Source organism: Lineus longissimus, chromosome 8 (genome assembly GCF_910592395.1).
Source record: "Lineus longissimus chromosome 8, tnLinLong1.2, whole genome shotgun sequence".
Lineage (NCBI taxonomy): Eukaryota > Metazoa > Nemertea > Pilidiophora > Heteronemertea > Lineidae > Lineus > Lineus longissimus.
The window spans coordinates 1980907-2000626 of NC_088315.1; the positions used below are offsets into that span (position 1 = coordinate 1980907).

The 19720-nt window shown below is 41.0% G+C and overlaps 1 protein-coding gene across 1 annotated transcript; it reads left to right on the top strand.

The window, feature by feature from the left end:
- Positions 1-33: 33 nt before the first annotated feature.
- LOC135492258 (uncharacterized) lies at positions 34-10914 on the top strand. Its single transcript, XM_064778605.1, has 4 exons — positions 34-61; positions 696-925; positions 3683-3779; positions 8726-10914. Exons 2-4 carry the CDS (start codon positions 752-754, stop codon positions 8890-8892), a joined length of 438 nt encoding a protein of 145 aa, XP_064634675.1. The 5' UTR covers positions 34-61; positions 696-751; the 3' UTR covers positions 8893-10914.
- Positions 10915-19720: the final 8806 nt, after the last annotated feature.

Below are 19720 nucleotides of genomic sequence, written 5' to 3' on the forward strand. Positions count from 1 at the left end.
CGGCTTCGCCTATAAAGCTGTCCCGGAGGCGAGGGCTGTCATTCATCAGGCAGCCACCAAGGTAAGAGCATCTCTCGTGTTAGGCGATGTCCCGATTTATGGACTTGTCGTCATGAAGGATACATACTGACTTTTCGCCGATCTTTCTCATTTTCCCTATTTATCGATTTACGGAGTTATCTTTCGATTTAATGGATGCATGCGTTTGATATTTTCCCTGTCAATGGCAGAAAACCCCTATAGCCTGCTGAAGTTGACAGTTTCTATTTCTCGGATTATTGCTTCAGCAATTGTATGACATATCACATAGTGTCATTGAACCAAATAGAACCTTCTTTTTTTAATTTAAATACAAGATAGAGGGTTTCTATCAATGTTTCCATGCCAAAGACTGACGTTTTGGTAATTGGTCATCAGGCAGATGTGAGCCATGTCATCTGTTGCTTATGTCTTCGTTGGTATATGGCCGACCTAGCTATTCTATTTGGAATGTTTGATATATGAACCAAGTTAACAGCAAAATCTTAGCGTCTCTGCAGTGAAAATCGGTCTGTTTAGAGTCTAAAGAACCAAGCCTAGTCGTACTTTAGCCATTTTTGCGGCCCTCCCACACCCCCCAGTTGTCAACACCTTTCCGTGTAATACGCAACTTTCCAATTTTCCCAATGTCTAACCAACCGTCTTTTCCATTGCAGCTTCTGGATATAAAAACTTCATTCGTTCACAAACAAAACAAAAAGAGATTACCAAGATGTTGCGAGTGACGGAAAAACCTCGTCCAGGATGTATCAAGAGGGAATTATCTGCCTCACAGAAAGTGTCAAAGAAATATCTCAAAGCTCACATGAAAAGGTTACACAAAAAGGAGTACAGGAAGCTAAGAGAAATGGTACCAGCAGTAGCGCATAAAGACAAAGTTTCAAAGGTAAGCCGCTTAACAGTTAATAAGATTTATTATTTTCAGTAAATGACTATTTTGACACCCAACTCATGAGTAAGATTAATCGTCACGGCGATGTTATCCTTTTCGGTCTTTTTTTCTTCGTTCTAGTCTTACTTAAATGTTGCTGTTCGGTAATGGACGAAATCTGTTGTTTTAGCAATTGAGTTAACTTTCGTTCACACTTAACAGCTGAGTAAGATTATGTAGGCTCTAAAGTTCTCATTAGTATTTTGGCCTGATTAAAGAAAGCTGAGAGATGTTAGCGACCCTCTTGACTATGATGTCGCTGGAAAATCCAACGATAAGGTAAACTAACATCTGTTTCGCCCTTCTGTTAATGTCCATCCTTATTTGGCTCGGGACCCAGCGGCATCATATTGTCACAATCGGTTGTCGTTCCCGCAGCAACCGTGATATAGCCTCAATAAGCCTCCAATCATCGGTGCACCTTATATCGATGACTGTGAGAATATCTCTGGTTACTGTGACAAGCACCATATGTCGTCTAGCAAATCAGGACGATTTTCTCATGACTGACTTTTCTTGAATATGCATTAAGCTTGTCAATTATCATGTACATATATCACCTACACTGTACATCTGAAGAATCAATGCATTATTTGACTTGAAATGAACTGCCATAACAATGTGTGATATGTCAGATGCTGAAATTGTCACCTTGAAATATACCCCAACCTAAGTTTGTATCATATACAACTGATGATAGGTGATTTTGATCACCCAAGAATGGAGCAATATGTAAGTGGAGATTCCAGGTATTTCTAAAAGTGCAGTCTAACAATGTCGGCCTTGTTCTACTCCACCTGTCCAGACATTCCTGCGACCATTTCAAACTCAAGGTAGCGTCACCACCCAAACATTCCCTTGGTTACGGAGTCGGATATCAAGTGGAACGATAAATATGAGAACGACACGGACAAACACCAGTGTGGTATTTTCAAGTGTTCCGTGAGACAACATTAGCTCCTCTGTGTGAGTCCCATCCTACCTGAACCTTTAGCACAATTCTGAGCTGTCTGAGATGTAGAGGCGTACACGAGGACACATTCTGTATATCAACTTGAGATATGGAGAAGGTGCTAAAAGTGTATGACGTTTGTCCCAGAGATAGATACTTGTAAACTTATGACTGAATTGTTGTGTATTACGTATAGCTAGTATAAAGTGAGACGGATCCAAAAATTTAATAAAACCAAAAACGACATCCATTTTGTCTTTTTGTTACGTTTTCCGATTATATTGTTTGCGTTTAAAACTTAATTGTAGAAAAGAAAGCAAATATCACTGAATGTACGACATTGAGTGGACCCTGAACATGTTACCATCATCTGCATGATACTGGATGTATGGCCGTCTTAAGTCTTCACAGGTCTACCACCCCCATACATCATTAATCAATCTACGGGTCCCCGTGTCCTATTCACCGAGCAGACGACAGCAACTCGTCACCCTTCTCCTTATCCGTGCCCCAGGCAGGTCCATGTGGCTTATCACAAGTCCGCAGAACCATAATTTGACCATTCTTAGGTCCGACCCGGCTCAACCTTACAAGAATCACAACCTGTACTCAACTGCATGTTCCATTGACGAATGCACAGAGCAATGTACACTGCGGTGTGAAATTGATTTCACTAACCGATGGGTTGGCGCATGTAGCAACACCCGTAGCTGCTAATTAGTGAGGTATTGGCTAATGCAAGTCCGTATGTGAAGTTACAAGAATGCGCGTAAGAGCAAGCTGGGTTGAAATGGACTACAGAAGTCACCCAATGATCAGCCTGACTTTGCCTTTGCAAGATTCTTTCATGTTTTATCAAATGAGGACCTATTGTTATCATGTGCCCCAGGGGATGCGGGGGCAGGGGAGAGAAAGCGAGATGACGCCCCAAGATGTTACAGCGGTTGGCATGGTGTCGCGTGCTGCCTCGGTATCCAAGTCCTCGGAGACTGTCGCAGCATCATGGCTTCTCCTTCTGTTTGCAAATGACAGCAAATATCAGCAGATGGGATTAGAAAGAAATTATCATGATTGCACGAGATGATTTCATTGTTGCGGCTTGGTTTCATTCTAAACCATATTTTGGTCCTAACTGAATGTCGGTGTGAACTAGAGACACGTCTTCCTTGAATTCGTTAGAGGCTAAATGTAAAGGGACAGGCCTATACTCAATGGCCATCCCTAGGTGAGGTGTAAAATAGGGACAGGCTTCCTTCCCATCACTTTGCCACTCCTGCATCTACCTGAAACCTTGAAACCCAAGTCGACTTTTTGCATGATTAATCAAACTGACTCGCATAAAAGACCGTGTCACATCCTAGCATTTTTCCCACGGGACACAACAATGGGAGAGGTCAGTCTGACCTTGATGAAACAAGACTAGGATTGTCCATTTTTGGACTGTCCGAAATCTCACTTTCGGTCACTGATAATTAAGCGCAGTGACGCAAGAACTGAGAGTTTAAACCTCAAAGGCGAGAACACTTGAATGAAACGGACTTCTGCCAACGTTCAACTGCATGGGTTGTGCCAGTGTGGGAAAACAGCTGCCTTCTTTGTAATGTTTCGTATGAAGTGTCCTATAGCGCAATTGGGTCGGCCGAGTCCCGCAGTAGTCAATTAAAGTTGCATAGCTCCGTCATACTCATTTTTCAAACCCATACTTTCTTTACTTAGTCAATATTTTTGAACTGTACGATGATTTCATTGTCTTCTTTCAGGTCACAGTTATTGAAGAGGCCATTAAATATATAGATGAATTACACGCAGCTTTAATCGAAAGACTACAGGCTGGTACCACAGGACGGTTACAACAAGGTATGTTTACGACATCCTTCCATACATTTCTTTGTTTATCTTGATCTTGGAAAATCCAAATCCAGTTGACCATGCAAACGAAATCTGGTTTGTAAAAAAGCTATAGTAATTTGAAACTACCGGACATAGCATTCATTGAAATGCGAGATTCTTCTATTCGCGACAGTGAAATTCCACCAGTTTTAATCCCTACCACAATGTCGCTCTCTCCGTTACGTCATGCCCACGCCATTCCAACCGCCCACCAAAATCACTTCTCGAAGCTGCTTAAACAATTAGAACAGCTGCCTTTTGAGCAATTATCCTCCAAAGAAAAGATTCGCAAATAAGCATTGCGCCCGTTATCAAAAACCGCTATTACAAATTCCACGACATAAAATACCTCGACATCGTAAAAAAAATCTGTGGAGCCGCGGACTTGGTCGCGGAGAGCGTGTGAACGGAGTTGGTACTCCGTACTCCGTCATTACCACTGAATGGGCGCGGAAGGCTGCCATCTGGTTGTGCCGTTCCGTTACTCCCCGCCATTGAGACTGCGAGTCCTTATCGTGAGAAAGTCTTACGAGGCCGTATGGTCGTCTATTGATCTCCTATGGATTCGTCCTAGTCGCTTTCAGATCAGCTGATGTCTTGAGGTGTTTGGTTCTGAGACAAGTAATCTTACAGATTGCTTTCAGCAGTAAGGCATATAGTTACTACAAATGTTCTAATCCCAAATGATCACCAGTACGTGTATTTGACTAAGCAAGCATCTGATAAGACGCCGTCACTCTCGTCCTCATGTCAGTGAAAATAACAAAGTTTGGTTTAAATGGAACCAGACGGTTTCTTTTTAAAGACCTTTAAACCAAGGACACTTGAGAAATCACAATCACTGAGATTGACCGGATGATGACGTCATCAATTGGTAAAAATCTGTCTGAAATCTATGTGATTTCTTGAAGGATCGTTTAAGCCTAATTAAGTGTGGTGACATTTGTAAGGCAGATTTAAATGACCACATCTAATCTGGCTGCTCGCAGCACAAGATAAAAAGTGTGTGGCAACTTAAATTGGGTTTGGTCAGCGTACGTCGATGTACAGCGTTTTGTCCTTGATGTGCATGAATCGGGATAAAGTGTAGGTGGCTCGGATTAGTAAAAAGTGATCCACCAGACTGTGATAACAATCAAACGATTTCACCCTAAGTTAATGTTATAATCTACAGACTTTTACACACTTTATAACCTAAAATGCTTAAGGTGTCTCGGAATTCTTGATGTGACACTGGGTAACCTGCCAATACCGTGAGAAGAGAAACGGTTTAAGGAGTTTTGAGTGACAATTCAAAAGGGGTCATTTATCCTTTTGAAAGCAAAACACAGGAATTCCATGCTTTGACAACAATAGCCAGTTGCAGGATAAATTCGACCATTGAATTGCGTCCGATTCTCCCACGGCCAGTTTTGCCGCAACAGACAACCTCGACTCTAGGGGTAAAAAATCGCAATCGTAATGATGAATGTTTTTTTTACTGTGGTAACTGTTTTCGATATCAAAAATCTTTATCAGTCATGCCAGATGATATCACCTAAGTGCGTAATTTTTATCAGAATTTCAAGCATTATGTAGAAAAGTGAAGCTATTCACTTTCAAAGTAAAGGAATATTCATTCAGAACGTCGTTATTCCTACCCGATCTGAGCAGAAAAATGTTATGATATGGAGATTGAAGTATTTTTTATAATGCCGCACGTGCCAGCAGTCATTGTAACTAAAATAACATGTGACGTTGAAGGCGGGATGACAAGAAGAAATATCACTAGTATCACCTAAAGTATCACCTTATCAAATAGATACTCCAAAAAAACATATGATATTCAGAAGTAAAAAACACAAAGCAAACACTTGAAAATTGTTCCCATCCAAGACAGGAGTTGCTGTCATCCAAGACAGGGCACGAGGTTTCACAAGGTATGACATTATTCCGCTCAGGCCGTGCTGCCAACCACAGCGAATTCCCCCACTGTAACAGATGTTGGCGTACAAACCTCGGTGAGAGCGGGTAACCCAGTCAATGGACTGATACTCCAAGTTCTAACTTCTATTGTTGGGCGATTTTGGGTCATCGTCCGAATGGGGTGTTAGTCATGCAAGATGGTCCATCCACCGTGGGAACACTGGGGACAATTCTTCCCGGGTGGATCCCATTCTCTCATCTGTTCTCTATGTTTTATAAGGGGGGACAAGGGGACACCTGGATGGTTACAACTCGAGGTGACAAATTTTATCATCTTTTTTTCACCCCAAAATTGATTTAAGTTTACCCTTAATGAACCTCATATCAATTGTGGAACTATATTTGTTCTTCAAGATATTGCATGACAATAAATCAAATAAGTTTATGGACCCGTTTGTGGAAGTTACTGTATTCGAACCACTCTCTGATTTGAGTCATAATTTGAGTGGTCAAAACACAATTGCTTGATAAATACAACAACACGATAGTTTAGTTCATATCAAAGATATATATACATGTATAAGCGAGCCTTATTTTTTTCTTCATAAATATGTACCGCAGATAAACTCGAGTAAACGTCTTGTAAGTCATTGATGGAATTGCCGAATCTCAACCATATTCTTATTGCAGACGTTGTCGTTTTATAGTACGACATCCTCATCGCTGTGCATGGCAACAGACAGCATTAAACATTGTCACGCCAACGCGACAAATCGCCTTCACTGATAACGCGACCACAAGAAATCCTAGAAAATCAACCCATCAAAAGACGGGAAGAATTGAGAATTAAAATCTAACAAAAGACTACGCCTTGAAGAAAAAGCTCTTGAACGTTAATTATAATTCCATCACTGTGGTTTTGATGGGATCACCATGGAGTGTGGATCCCCTGTCATGTCACGCCGACCCGGCATATGGCACGATCTGGTCCGGTACGGGGGCTCCTTCACATCACGATCGCATCGTAAACAGGCAATTAAGCGTCCTCAGCGAGAGCCCGATCCTAGCCCCGCAACTCGGGTAGGGTCCGTCACTGGGTCCTAGGGAACGTTCGGTGCAGAGAGGCACACCCTTACCATCTGTGCCGCGGTGTCTCCGTGGACCACGCAAAAGCAATATCACGAAAGAACGGGGTGCCAGATTGGGCAACAGATTGAGACGAAGTGGTTGCCAGCTGACTTACCCGTTGGTATGCAATCTGTCTCCTTCCGATGTAGCATTTTGGAAGTTGCATTTAAGTCGTTGCGATGGGGTCCATTTATATTTGCAACAAATATCTGTTTATACTACAAACATCGTCGTCGTATGATGTAGTCGGCCATCCCATTACACCAGAAACCTATGTACTGAGTTGGCAAATCTCGCTCTGGCCGTACCCGCGTTACTAAGTCTAACAACCATGGGAAAAGCATCTGATGATTTCAATGGGTAGTCAATATGGCACTCAGATATGTTGACAGAATATCACAAATTCATAACACCACTCGTACTCCTACCGCTTGCAACAAAAGCAATCAAGTACCTGATGCGGTATCATTGTTTTAACCACCAATTCACCACAGAAATAAGCTTCAGTCAATAAAGTTGGATCCATGATAGAATGATATAATTCATCATAAGTATGCAATAGCTATAGTACTTTCTGGTTCAAAATCGTATTGAAATGCTCAGCGAGTTGAACATCAATTCGTTGACAACCTAACTGAGTTTGATGTCTAAAGCGTTGGGAGCGAGTACAGGTGATGTTGTACACCCTCAATTAAGTGCAATCATAGCATCCGCCAATTCAGCCAGGAGGAAACCTTCAGGAGAATTTGGAATCTCCTATTGTGTGGGTACATCGAAAATTCTCGACCATGAGTCAAATTAACCGATATGTAAAGTCGTTTTCTCAACGTGATTGACCGAACTCAAATGTACATGTTCATGTATTTTATGTATGTTTAGAATGGAATGATATACAGACCCTGATGTTCATGACAATAATAGCCAATCATTGTCGTTAACAATGTCATCCCGCATATCTGCACTTCCGTTAACATGGGGCCAAATTCGCTTGAAAACAAAAGTTACAGAGAGCTACATCCGTCCAAATTCCGTTGTTCTCAGAAAATGGCCATCCCAGACACTAAGCCGTTAGTCATGATGATAGGTGTGCCTGGAATTCGATTACATAACAGTTGTCATCAAATAATGATAACATCATCAGGCGATAGCACTGGGATAAAACCTCCGCAAAAATAAGAAAAAACTAAATTCAAACAAACTTAAGGCTTTCATTAATAATTCTATTCCACAAACTGATCGTATCTGCATATTAACATCAATGAAACAGGCAATGGCCTCATGATTGCAAGTCCCGTGTATTCAACTGGTAAAATTAAGATCAAGACCAATTCACTTTCAGCAAGGAATATGAAATTGAAGCAAAAGAAATTGAATTAGCGTTGGCTCTGCGCTCCATTTGAGTTTGTAATTGAATTGGATTCAATGTTTCAAATATGCCTTCTGCTTTTCTGGTCACGACAGGAACAATCAGTAAACATACGGTCCATCTCATCCTGAGCGTACAGACATCAGTGTACAATTAGAGTTACAAATGTACGTGGGTGTCTGGCAGCATGAGCTGGACCGATCGCCATAGCAGACGACAGGTTGTGCTCGGTGACTCTCCGGCGATGAAGGTGGGAAAGGCAAACACTTGGCTGAAACTTGAAGTTTGATTGACTGTTATCTGTATGAACTCATCTTTGCGGTCAGATGATTCCCGTGGGAGATGTGGGTCTTATTTAACCGATTGTTTGCTTTCCCCAAATATTCCACTTGTCATAATTGAGATAAAATTCTTGGTCTTCCTGGATGTCATTCTGAGTAATCGTGTTGTAAGTTTTTCAACTTGTATTTCTGAAAACAATATACTTATGTCTTCTCCCCTTGGTATCTTTCAGGTTCATCACCAAACCAGGCAGAGATTAACCAGCGAATGCTTCACGAAATGGTTTTGAGAAACCTCCAGCCTCTTCATACGATAAAAGTCAACCCACTCTGCGAAAAACAGCGAAAAGTAGCCACATATCTTAGAAAGACAGACAAATTGCCAAAACGGGACTTATGAGCTATTTGATGAAATGCAGAGACAATGAATGATATCTATGATTGACAAAATTTGGATTCCTTGGATTTTTAGCACCTTCCTCCGTATGCTCAATGGACTTGAACAGTGGATGCCGTCCAGCATGACTGCCTCAGGATCTTCGGGACATTTTTGGACCGGTAATACAAGCCACATTTATACCAGACGTTTCTGTTTGAAGGAGTAGAACAATCTTGCCTGGTTGTAACAGAGTTTCAGTTGTTTTACGTGACATTCATAGTTGACTTTTTCATGAACCTATCAATATCATTATCTTCACGTTTCATGAGTGCAAACGTAGCTGTTCTTCGCATACTTTGATTCGAGTTTGTTTTTCAGTCTTCCCGGTTTGCAGACAATCATTGGTGTCTAACGAAAACAAAGAATTCAAATTTTGTTCAATTTGTAAACTAGTCAAGCTTGTAAAGATTGTGAATAGTTTGGTGTACATATTGCAGTATTGCATAATAAATGTACATAGTCAATGTGCTAACTAATAATAGCAATTCAAAGAACAATGCAGCAGTGGCATGCAGTTTTTTAAAGAAGCATTGTTTGGGTACAATAGCGATCCTTTTGTGTTTTTTATCGTCCTGAATCTTATTTTTTAAAAAGCCGTTAACCAGGTGGCCAAATAGCGCCAGGTTTTTTTCTTGTCTTTGGAAAAACTAGCCTGTGGGGCTCTTGTTTCAGCATGTCCCTTCTTGGAGACTTGTCCTTGGGTTTCTATTCTAAATGACATTTTGTTTGTTATGAAATTTTCCGAATGGTGGTTGATGTTTCGTGAAATAACACCCCAGCGTTTCTATCCCAATAAAGGCACAAAGTCTGCTTGATCAAGCATTTTTCACCTCAATGTGAAATTTCACAAAAGATTACAACTTCCTTACACTCATTTACGAGCAAAGAAACTCCTTTGTTGTAAAAAGAATAGTCCTGACTTACTACAGCAGTTAATGTCATGTCTGTTTACTTTAGAAGTGGTTTGACCGCGGGGCGAAAGTGATTTACAAACCATAACGTAACCGTGGCCCCACCCCTTACTTGATAATTGGTACTCCACATTATGGCTCCTTTTATAAGGTTTTGCCTTGGGATAACCGTGACACGACCGAAACAGTTAGTAATACATCATACTGTAATTACGATAAAAACCCAGTAATACATCATACTGCAATTATGATAGAAACCTATTGGACAGCTGCCCTGCCCTTGGTACAGTCCCGTTAAGTCAAAGACAGTTAGATAATACACAAGGACACTTTTTCAAATGCTGAAAAAGCCACAAAATAAACACAACAAAGGCTTGGTCAATAGCCAGAGGGGATGCTCCGTTAATTTCTCAGTGATTTCATGCCGACCACGGAACCTATAAATCAAACCTTTCCTATCTTGCTACATTGTTCTTTGAGTTGTCGTAAAAATAGAATCTGACGAACCGACGCAACCTAATCAAGAATGTCAGACGCCATTAACCGTGTTATCTGAGTTGTTGTTTTTTATTGTGTTTTTGAGCAATTTCCGTTTCTTGACCACAAAGGCAGTTCAGATGAATGATATTACTTTAGGAAATTAACAACGAAATTTTTTGCACTGTTTACCTGTTTAATCCATTTTTCATTTAATGCGCATCCTCAGGTAAAGTTGCATGATGGGTGAGCACATATACTTCCGATAGAGATGGTATTTGATACCTTGTACAGAAGTGGTGTTTCCTTAATTTGCTTGACAGTTTGCCATTTTTATCATCTTGATGTTTATTTACTGTCGAGAAGCACGAACACAGTATTGAAAATGGCGACGATGTGCAACCAAAAAATTAGGTCAAGCTCAAAATACATTGTGTTTTTATATTTCTTGTGTTTAGTGACGTCTTTCGTCACCAAATTTGTGAATAATTTCGTCATGCTCAGAAACTGCGTCCATCGTTTCTGTTCGAGATAATTTTTGTATCGTTTTACATGCATTTTATAATATATCAAAATAAAAAATGACAAATTTGCCTATATGAAGCTTTCCCTTGTTCATTGACCAGTATTGATCCGATGGAGCCTTCTTGTTAGGATATTAAGCAGCCTGCTGGTTCTATCAAATTGGATTTAGTGCGGAGGCTTCGTTCTGTAATCTACAGAAGTTGAACCAACTTTATATACCATGAACAGGACGATGCGTTATACGGTCGCCAGGCCTGTATACGTCGCTTTGTAATCTGCTCCAGAGCTCCCATTGAAGCCAAAATATCGACATTCGATTACCGATGTTGCAGAAGGTTCAAGGCTACCGTGAGGCAACAGTTGTGCAATTCAAATTTGGGTACTAATTAGCAAAAACCGCCACAATCCAATGATAAAAAATCCCTGAACCGAAAGTGAAAGCCTTTTGTGGTGAGCAGACTTTAAGGTCCCCAGGTGACCTTTTAAAAGGTGCCCCGCGGGAACCAAGAGCGGCACAAATGCAACTGAAAAATGAAATTAGTTATTTTCATGCTGCACACCGAGGCTGACTTAAATGCCTCTTAACAACCTAAATCGCATCTTTTTATGCTAATAGTTGCTGGGTATTAACTTTTGACTGTTGGTCCAGCGTGCCACAGACATGTAGACTCATCTGATCGTCATAATTATAATAATTTTCGCATTTTTATTGCGTGCCGTCTGTAATAGTTTCGTACAAGCTGCATCGGTGGACTCGAATGCCCGTGGCAGCGAGAATCCGCGAGAGCACAACAAAGCAACGTGCATTGATAAAGCAAAAAACTTTCGTCTGTACCGTGGAAAGGTGACATGTTGTGAACAATCGAGAGCAATATGAAGGTGGATGGTTCTGCCGTCATCATTGTTGTCTCTTGGCTTTTCACCTCCGTCTGAACTTCGCCATGAAAACAATGAGAAAAATCGAAATGAAGGAAGCGCGTTTATAGCATTGTGGTTGTTGCTTGTAAAGCTAAATCGTTGCCTCTCAGTCGGAATGTAATTAAAGGGCATGCACGCGGTGATCTCTGAATGCGTTGACTTGCGATGTCAATGGGTTTTAGGGTTCCCAGCCCCGCCCTACTCTCTCTTACAAGAACATCTTGCGAGTTCCCAACAAAGAGTGAAATTCTTTTAGCGAATGTTTGCCATACCAACGTTTGAAGAATAGGAGAAAAGACATCTTATTAACGAACTTGTTACTATGAGCTAGGAGCTGCAACCTCGCCAATGACATCTCAGTTACGTTGCATCACAGCTGTGTGAGGTACCTTTTGAATAATTGACCATTTTAAGATATAGATATTTAAACTATCATCAACAATGTAATGTGGGACCAGGCAGACGCTGGCTCGTTGATTCACCGGGTATTATTGACTAAGTTGTCGTTAGCTTCCAGTTACAAGCGTCATATCGAAATGAACGCTGCCAATATCAGTACCCTGTTTGAATTGGATTATGATGAGTTTCCATTTAGTGGTCAGACAATGCCCATCTACAAATCAACAATAGGCCCCTTGAGAAACGGCTGAGTGTTTGCGCAGTATGGAAAGGTCTGCCCGGGCTTGCTGGGGTAGAACTGGCCAAATATCGCAATGAAAGCAAAGGTGTCCAGCTTATACCCTCTCTATCAGGGTCTCGCGAGCAGGGACAGGCATCTGCTCCTTTGTCCAGAACATATGGCGGGTCATATTATGCCATCTCAAGTGGTAAAATTATGAAGGGACTGACAGACCCATCGTGGTGATGCTTTCCAAAAGTTTATAATACTTATCAAGACCCAGTTTATCGTCCATGTACCTAATTATAGCATCGATATCAGTGATCACACGTTTAAACCAGATTTTGAAAAATCTTATTTTTGCCTGAAATTACCTCCATATTATGACCAGTTATAACCAAATAAAGCAATAACATTTGTTTGAATATTTTTCAAATACAGTGGAAACCCGGTCGGCGACCACCCCGCTATGACGACCAAGAATCGCTGGTCCTGAATGGTTTCCTCTTTAATTACCATTACAAGGCCCCTGGTAACACCGCCACCCCGGTACCCAGACCACGACCACTGGATTGGGCGGTCCCAATGACTAATTTCACCCCTCTAACCCGACGAAAGGGCCTAATGGCCGTGAAAAGACGAATGCTGCCATGATTTCTCTTTAGAAATTGATTGTGGCAAATTTGTCATGCCACAGAGGAAAAAAAATTTCAAGTCCAAATATTTTTTCACTTGTTTTTTTTCTGCTCAAAATGAAGAAACATCATCAACCCCAAAAAAATGTTGGCTTTGAAATTTTTTCAGAATTTTGAACTTATGCAAAATTCAGCTCTGAAGGATGAGCCCTGAAAATTTCTGAGCGGTCGTGTTACCGGGGTTCTACTGTAGTTTGCGTCAGCTTATAGGCAGCTGGTAATCATCACAGCGCCATAAATACGGCCATGAAATTATCAATTGTTATATTTTCTATAATCTATTGTACATATCTCTGAAGACTTACGTCGTATTCTAAATTGAGATTCACGCACTAGTTTTGTGGCACTAAATCCATGTGTGACATCGACCATACGGTGTATAAGATGCATCTCCATCACTCTGACAATCAAAGCATCGTCATCAAATAGCCTAATAGATTATTACAAAGACACTAATTGTCCTTTGAGAGTCGATGACATAATGACACCTAATTGCTTGGTAAGTCAAGAACAATTATGGGCATAATGATGGAAAGATTTCAGACATGATAGAGGATGTTCTTGAAGACAAAGACAGGGGTGAACCTTGTCAAAGCGTCGTCACAGGGGCATTATATCCTTGTCATGCGTCCTCTGGGACGATTGGCTGATGATTCCGATTCCCTCGAATTATATGATGCAAATTAGTGTACGAAGTATTATTGAGCGTTATTATTCTATATCCTGATATCGTGCAACTGATGCCGATAGGATGTAATGGGATTTTTTCTACTCCAAAACGTAAAGTTGTCTTAGAAAGTAAAGCCCAGCTCATTTTTACATAATATGTATTCACAATTAGTAGCACGTTCTTTGAAGCCAAAATTACTGTTTTATATTTAACGTGACCCAGTAGAATAGCATACATGCTTACATTCATGGCGGCAACGTGATGGTTTCACTTACTTGTCTTATGATTGTTCAGCCCGTATATTCAAAGGAGAAGACAGAAGTGCATCGTAATGAGGCGTGATGAAGGGACCATGGATCCCTCACGGCTAGATGCACAATACCGTCTGTCGCCCCTTAATATTAGTCCTTGATAACTAGTAGATATCTCATTAATATTACCCTGTGGCTAAAGATATCACTAGGTGAAAAGGTTGGTGTTGACATGTGTTGGGGTGGGGTTCGCTGTGTGACCAACAGGCTGGGCGCATGGAGACAGCTCACGCGCTAGGCACGGTCCCAGTGAATCTTGCCGGCGGGGTAAGGATCATCTTGTAATAATCCCAGGCCCTCCTCCAAGATGTGCCATTGATCATGATGCGTTTGAGGCCAGAACGATTGAGAGAATGATGGATCTATAGGTGTCGTTGCCGTCTTCTTGCAATGACCGAATGACTGAATCCGCCTGCCATATAGACTCATATTGAATTTGCTAATCAAGTGTTTCAGGCCCCAATGTCGGCAAGGCAAGTTTTCTACATTGACTGTGTTTCGAATATGACCATCGACCATCGATTATTGACGGTATTTGCTTCTGAAGAGGTAACGCTCTTCCAATTAGGAGTCATGGGCGGCGTTCTGATTCGTTGGCAGCGCTAGAGTCAGAGGTCATCTCCCTGCACCTGCTGAGGCCCTCATAGTTCAACAGCTCCGTGTCAACCCTTTCAGTTCACCTGCAAATGCCTAATCAATTGAACAATCAAGCAATAAACAGGTTCATTTAATTGCAAATTTCCATTGACTGGTTCCAAGGTGAAAATGTCTAATTACATCGGGAAAACAGGCTGCAGTGTATCTATATCGTTTTGCTGTTAAAGATTCGCGCGTGGTCTTAAACTTCGCTTCATTGAGAGAAACTCCTATTAAATTTCACACGTACTTCACAGGTTTTCGTTTTCATATTAAACAATTGTTATGGTAATACTCGAAGAAGGCATTCCCTGGCTAGGATTTCCTACACCTGTGTGTAGTATTAATTTAATTGAACTTCGTATATCATTTCATTAAATGGCAGAGTTTTAAAATTATAATATTGTTCAGATGGTCATCTGCGGTATTCCCAGAAATATGTTTAGCTGTTTTCACCAGTTGTATTATACCATACAGGGTTCTGAGTGTTTGAGGGGCCCATCCGAACAGTTGGTACAATGGGAACACGTCCCGTCTGTCAAATACAAAACTGATGAACAGTTCAAGGTCATTCACTTTCCAAGAGGCAACGACTGATTTGACACATGGTGTCGTAATCCGTCACTTGGTGGCTACATCACAAACTCGTCACACGTTAGTTACAGGGGATAACAAGTAGTCCAAAAACCTTTCTAATCTGTCCATCATAGTTATTGTGTCGGATGCTTTGATGGGTAAACACCCGTTGCCTCGCATAAACCGAGAAGTTTATGTAATCCATGGATTTTTTTATTTCGTCACAACGCGTTATACGTGCTACTTGAAAAACTGAAATCACCACGAGAATTATCATTGTTGTTGAAAGAAAAAGATAGGTCTATTGTAGGAAGTTAAATGAAAAAAAGAGATTGCCGGTACTTTTGAAATTTTTATTCAAAGACGACAGACTGCTCTTGGTCTTCCGTAATCCGTAACCAATGTTGGTAACATTTTCATCACAGATTCACAAAGCACATTAACTTTGATATAGTTTTATAGACTATTCTCATCTGAACATTTTAGCAGAGAACGCTGATTGTTTATTTGGATTGGATTGTTGCAGTTTCATGAATCGTCTAGTTTCAACTGGCCCAAGAGGTTGGGCCGAAGTCTGTGCCGAAATCATCAATATGTGGTAAAAACGAGCTTTTCTTAGATTCCTGCAGATTCCTTTTTAATAACTGTACCGTGCGTACTGGGGTCTGTTGTCATGTCAGTTTGACTGATTGTTGGATGGGGAACCATTGTTGGAATGAAAAGAAAGTAATGAGGAAAGAAAGAGGCCAGGTGATTGCGGGAATACTTTGTGGTTTTCTCACAAGACTTAACAACCCCTTGATATCCCTCAAAAGAGGATTTCAATCCAAGTGTGGTGGAATATCGTGTACATTTTGGTATAAGTGTATGTGGGATGTACAGCAGACTTGGAAATCAATGCGAGTCCTGTTCAAATCGACGGCACGCGTCCGGAGTCGCCCGATGGCGTCACTTGACCTTGACCTTGGTTGAACAAAGCAGACGACATGTTTTTGAAGGACACGTCATATCATCTGGAAGAAAACAAATTATTTCAATCCAAAAAGTCAAGTTTGAAGAGTAACCGCAGTGGGTTCTGACACAGGGACCTCCTTTGTTCCTCAAAATGTTTAATGCTTTTTATGATGCGCCTTGCTCGGCTTTTATTACAGTTAATTTAGCATGGCCTGGTGATCCTTGATGTTTGACATTCCTGAATAGGCGAAGTCTCGCTTGCCTCTTATCTTACTGATCCAGTGCATTCATGACAACTGTTAGAGCCCCAAGCCATGGTGTAACTTCGTTTGAAGAAAGTTAAACCTTGTCTTCATGACAATTTCATTTGATAATTTCTTTTATTGTTGAGTTTGATTTATTTCTTCTGTTTGAGGTTTACTCCATCAAATTTACCGCGCACCCGAAACTTCATGTTTCGCACAACAAAGGTGTTTTGATTTCTGGTGATACCGATCGAGGACGTTGACAAGATTTTATCCCGAATGTAATATAAGATATTATATTAGCTTCGTGATTTGATGAAGCCCCAAGCAAACAGGGTGTCTCCATTTGAAGAAAGTTCAAATTTTTACTTTTTATTCACTCAGTTCTTTTTATTATTTTGTTGCTCTGTGTTACTCTCTCAAATTCACCTCGTCAAATAAAGGTATTCCGATGTGGTTTGACCCGTTGACTTTTTTCCGTTTCTCAGTGTTTCCCTTCATTGTTTTGAACGCTGACAGACAGATTGAGGCGTTTTTTTCTCTGTTTCCCCCTATTGGAGCGGTATGGTCTCTCTCCAGCTGTCGACTGAATGGAAAAGTAAATTGGGGACAACTAAAAACTTTGCACCGACACGTTTTTCAATTTACATGTAGTTTCATAGTGGTGAACTAGATGAATAGTCGGCTGTTACATGTACTAATGTATTAACTACACGTATTAACTATTGTTATCAATTTTGTTTGGACGGCCAGCATCGATAGTCACCCGTATATATCCTTATTTACATATCGTAGTCTGGACCAGCATATCTCGCTCAAACCTGTCACTAATGACCATCACATGAGATTTTATCGATAGCACGCAACAGCCGTTCGCTGTCTTTGTCAACTAACGGCACTGAACACTAACATTGTCTGTTCATTTTGGCAATTCAAATCAAATTAATTCAATCATCTGCCTGTCGTCCTGATTATTGCAACAACCCCGTCCATTTCATGAGGTACCAGCATCTTCGCCATTTAACCTCGTGCTCCAGAGTATTTATGATTTAGCGACCATACAATCAAGCTCTTGGCAAGCGGGTGTCTTTGGTGTAAACGAGGTTGATAGGTTTGTTTGTCCAGGTTTTCAAAATGGCTGGTCGAACAAACGGCGTTATCTCGGCGCCATTGTTAATTTTCTCTAATTTCCTATTATTTTAGCATTTAGTAGATATTACGGTTACTAGTGTGTAAACCCGTTATTTTCGCTGTATACCAGCATTTATCAGCTTTTTGGTCAAGCCTGCTGCTGGCAATGGCGATACGGGTAATGCAACAATTGGCACCCGGAGAACTTGTTTCATCAAATATGGGTAGAGACTTTGTTTTTCACTTTAAGCGTGATAAATATGTTTGAAGTTGATAATATGTTAATTTCGTCTATAACACAGGTGGTTCTAATCAGGCTTCGCCACCCTTGTTAATCATATATCACTAATGGGACCAAACGGGATGAGACGCTGTTCGAATCACTAAAGCATGCAGGCACCAGTGGTTACTCTCGTGCATTGTTACACCAGAATCCGTTATGATTCTGTTCCTCTTCTCTCAATTAGTATAGCGTGACTTCTCATTTCATGTTGACATTTCATTTTAGAGATTAAAGACCAGAGATTGTTTCACAGGTCGATTCCTGCTCAAAGCCTGAATCTCCGATTTATTGAAATCTTGATCTCTCTCAGCACTGATCACGACGACGTTCACTTGACAACCAAATGCTGACAAGTCCTTACCCATCAAATGATAATAAAGACAGTAAGCTCATTCCAAAGACCTCATAACTCCGAATGCTAATTTTTGTCTCCGATCACCATTGTTAGCGGTTGCGAGGGCCATTTCGGCAAACATGGCCATATTGCGGAGAGATGGTTGGTTCTTGATGCCACGTTTTATGAAAGGTCCGGCTTAATGTCTTAATAGCTGACACGACAAATATTTCATTAAACTAAAATTAATCATAGAGCGGTCCGAGTGAGTGCTATTTTCATCTTGGAGTTCGCGCCGAATGTGCTGCTTCTCGCGCTTTGGTGAAAAGTGGTATTGTTCGAGTTGTTGGAAGGACATCACCTTGGTGAATAGGACCAACCAACTTGATGAATACACTGTCGTAACCAAGGCCATACCCAACACTTATTCTTCTGCCCGACTATCAAAGCGTGATTACTGCGCTTTTCAGGGTTATCACCTAATCACCGCTGACAGAAAATGATCCAAAACTACCACATTATCCCTCACCAATTGTCTCTAATTTGGAACTTTCTTTGTCGCATCGTTTCAGACTGAATACTCTCACAGATTAGCCTTGTCAGCTATAGTTTACTCTTCTCAATGAAAGTTGGCCAGGTTTTATTTTTGTTCATCTTTTCCTGACGATCTCAATTATCCATCTGGTTTCATCTCAGACTCTCATGTTTGAACCGCCGATTTGTTTGGCTTACGTCATTGGCAAGCTTACTGCGATAAAATGTGACGAAAAGGAAAAGCAGGCTTGCTCGAGTGGTATATGCATAGTGGTCACTTGGCTTTAAAAGTATGCAGTCAGATTTCTTAATCATTTCGACAAGAAATAGATGAAGTTATATTCATTGGATACGGTGGATAGGTCGGTGACATCTCGTGAGATGCAAATCTCATGTGAAAATCAAACTTACCAAAGCTTACCTATCATTCTGTCCAATTTATTGTCAAATGGACCGAAAACGCGAAATAATCGGGCTTCCTTTGCCGATGTGAGCTCTGTGAATTGAAGGTCTTTAATTAAAACATTTCTGATTTAATATGACTAATAAGGAAGGGTACATCGACGTTTCCATCGGTTGTCAAGTGCAAGGACCAAGCCAGCCTTTGTTTCACCCGCGCCCGTGAGGAGGAAATCCTGTATGCAAATGTATGCAAATGAGACTGCAGGAAATGGACGGGATTCGAGCACGATCATTTTTCTTAAGACCTCGGCGGTGTGTTGTGCACAGACAATGGGCGCGCGCCATATTGTTCTAGAGGGAGATTTCATCAATAGGATATTATTTGCGCATACTCGCCGCATTGTCTGTGACGAATTTCGGTCCATTTAAAACAACATTTATCCCTTTCGAGAATTTCATAATTGAGATCGGGTGAAAAATAGGCGAGCGTGCGCGGCGCCCTGCCGGCCATTTGTGTTCTGACTGCTGGACGTGATTTGTCGTCTGCCTTTTATTCATAGCTTTGAAC

Excerpts from the sequence above, each read along its gene's own strand:
- LOC135492258 (XM_064778605.1), top strand. The coding sequence starts at position 752 with ATGTTGCGAGTGACGGAAAAACCTCGTCCAGGATGTATCAAGAGGGAA. Across the intron at positions 926-3,682 it reads ATAAAGACAAAGTTTCAAAG|GTCACAGTTATTGAAGAGGC; the intron begins GTAAGCCGCTTA and ends GTCTTCTTTCAG. Across the intron at positions 3,780-8,725 it reads CACAGGACGGTTACAACAAG|GTTCATCACCAAACCAGGCA; the intron begins GTATGTTTACGA and ends GGTATCTTTCAG.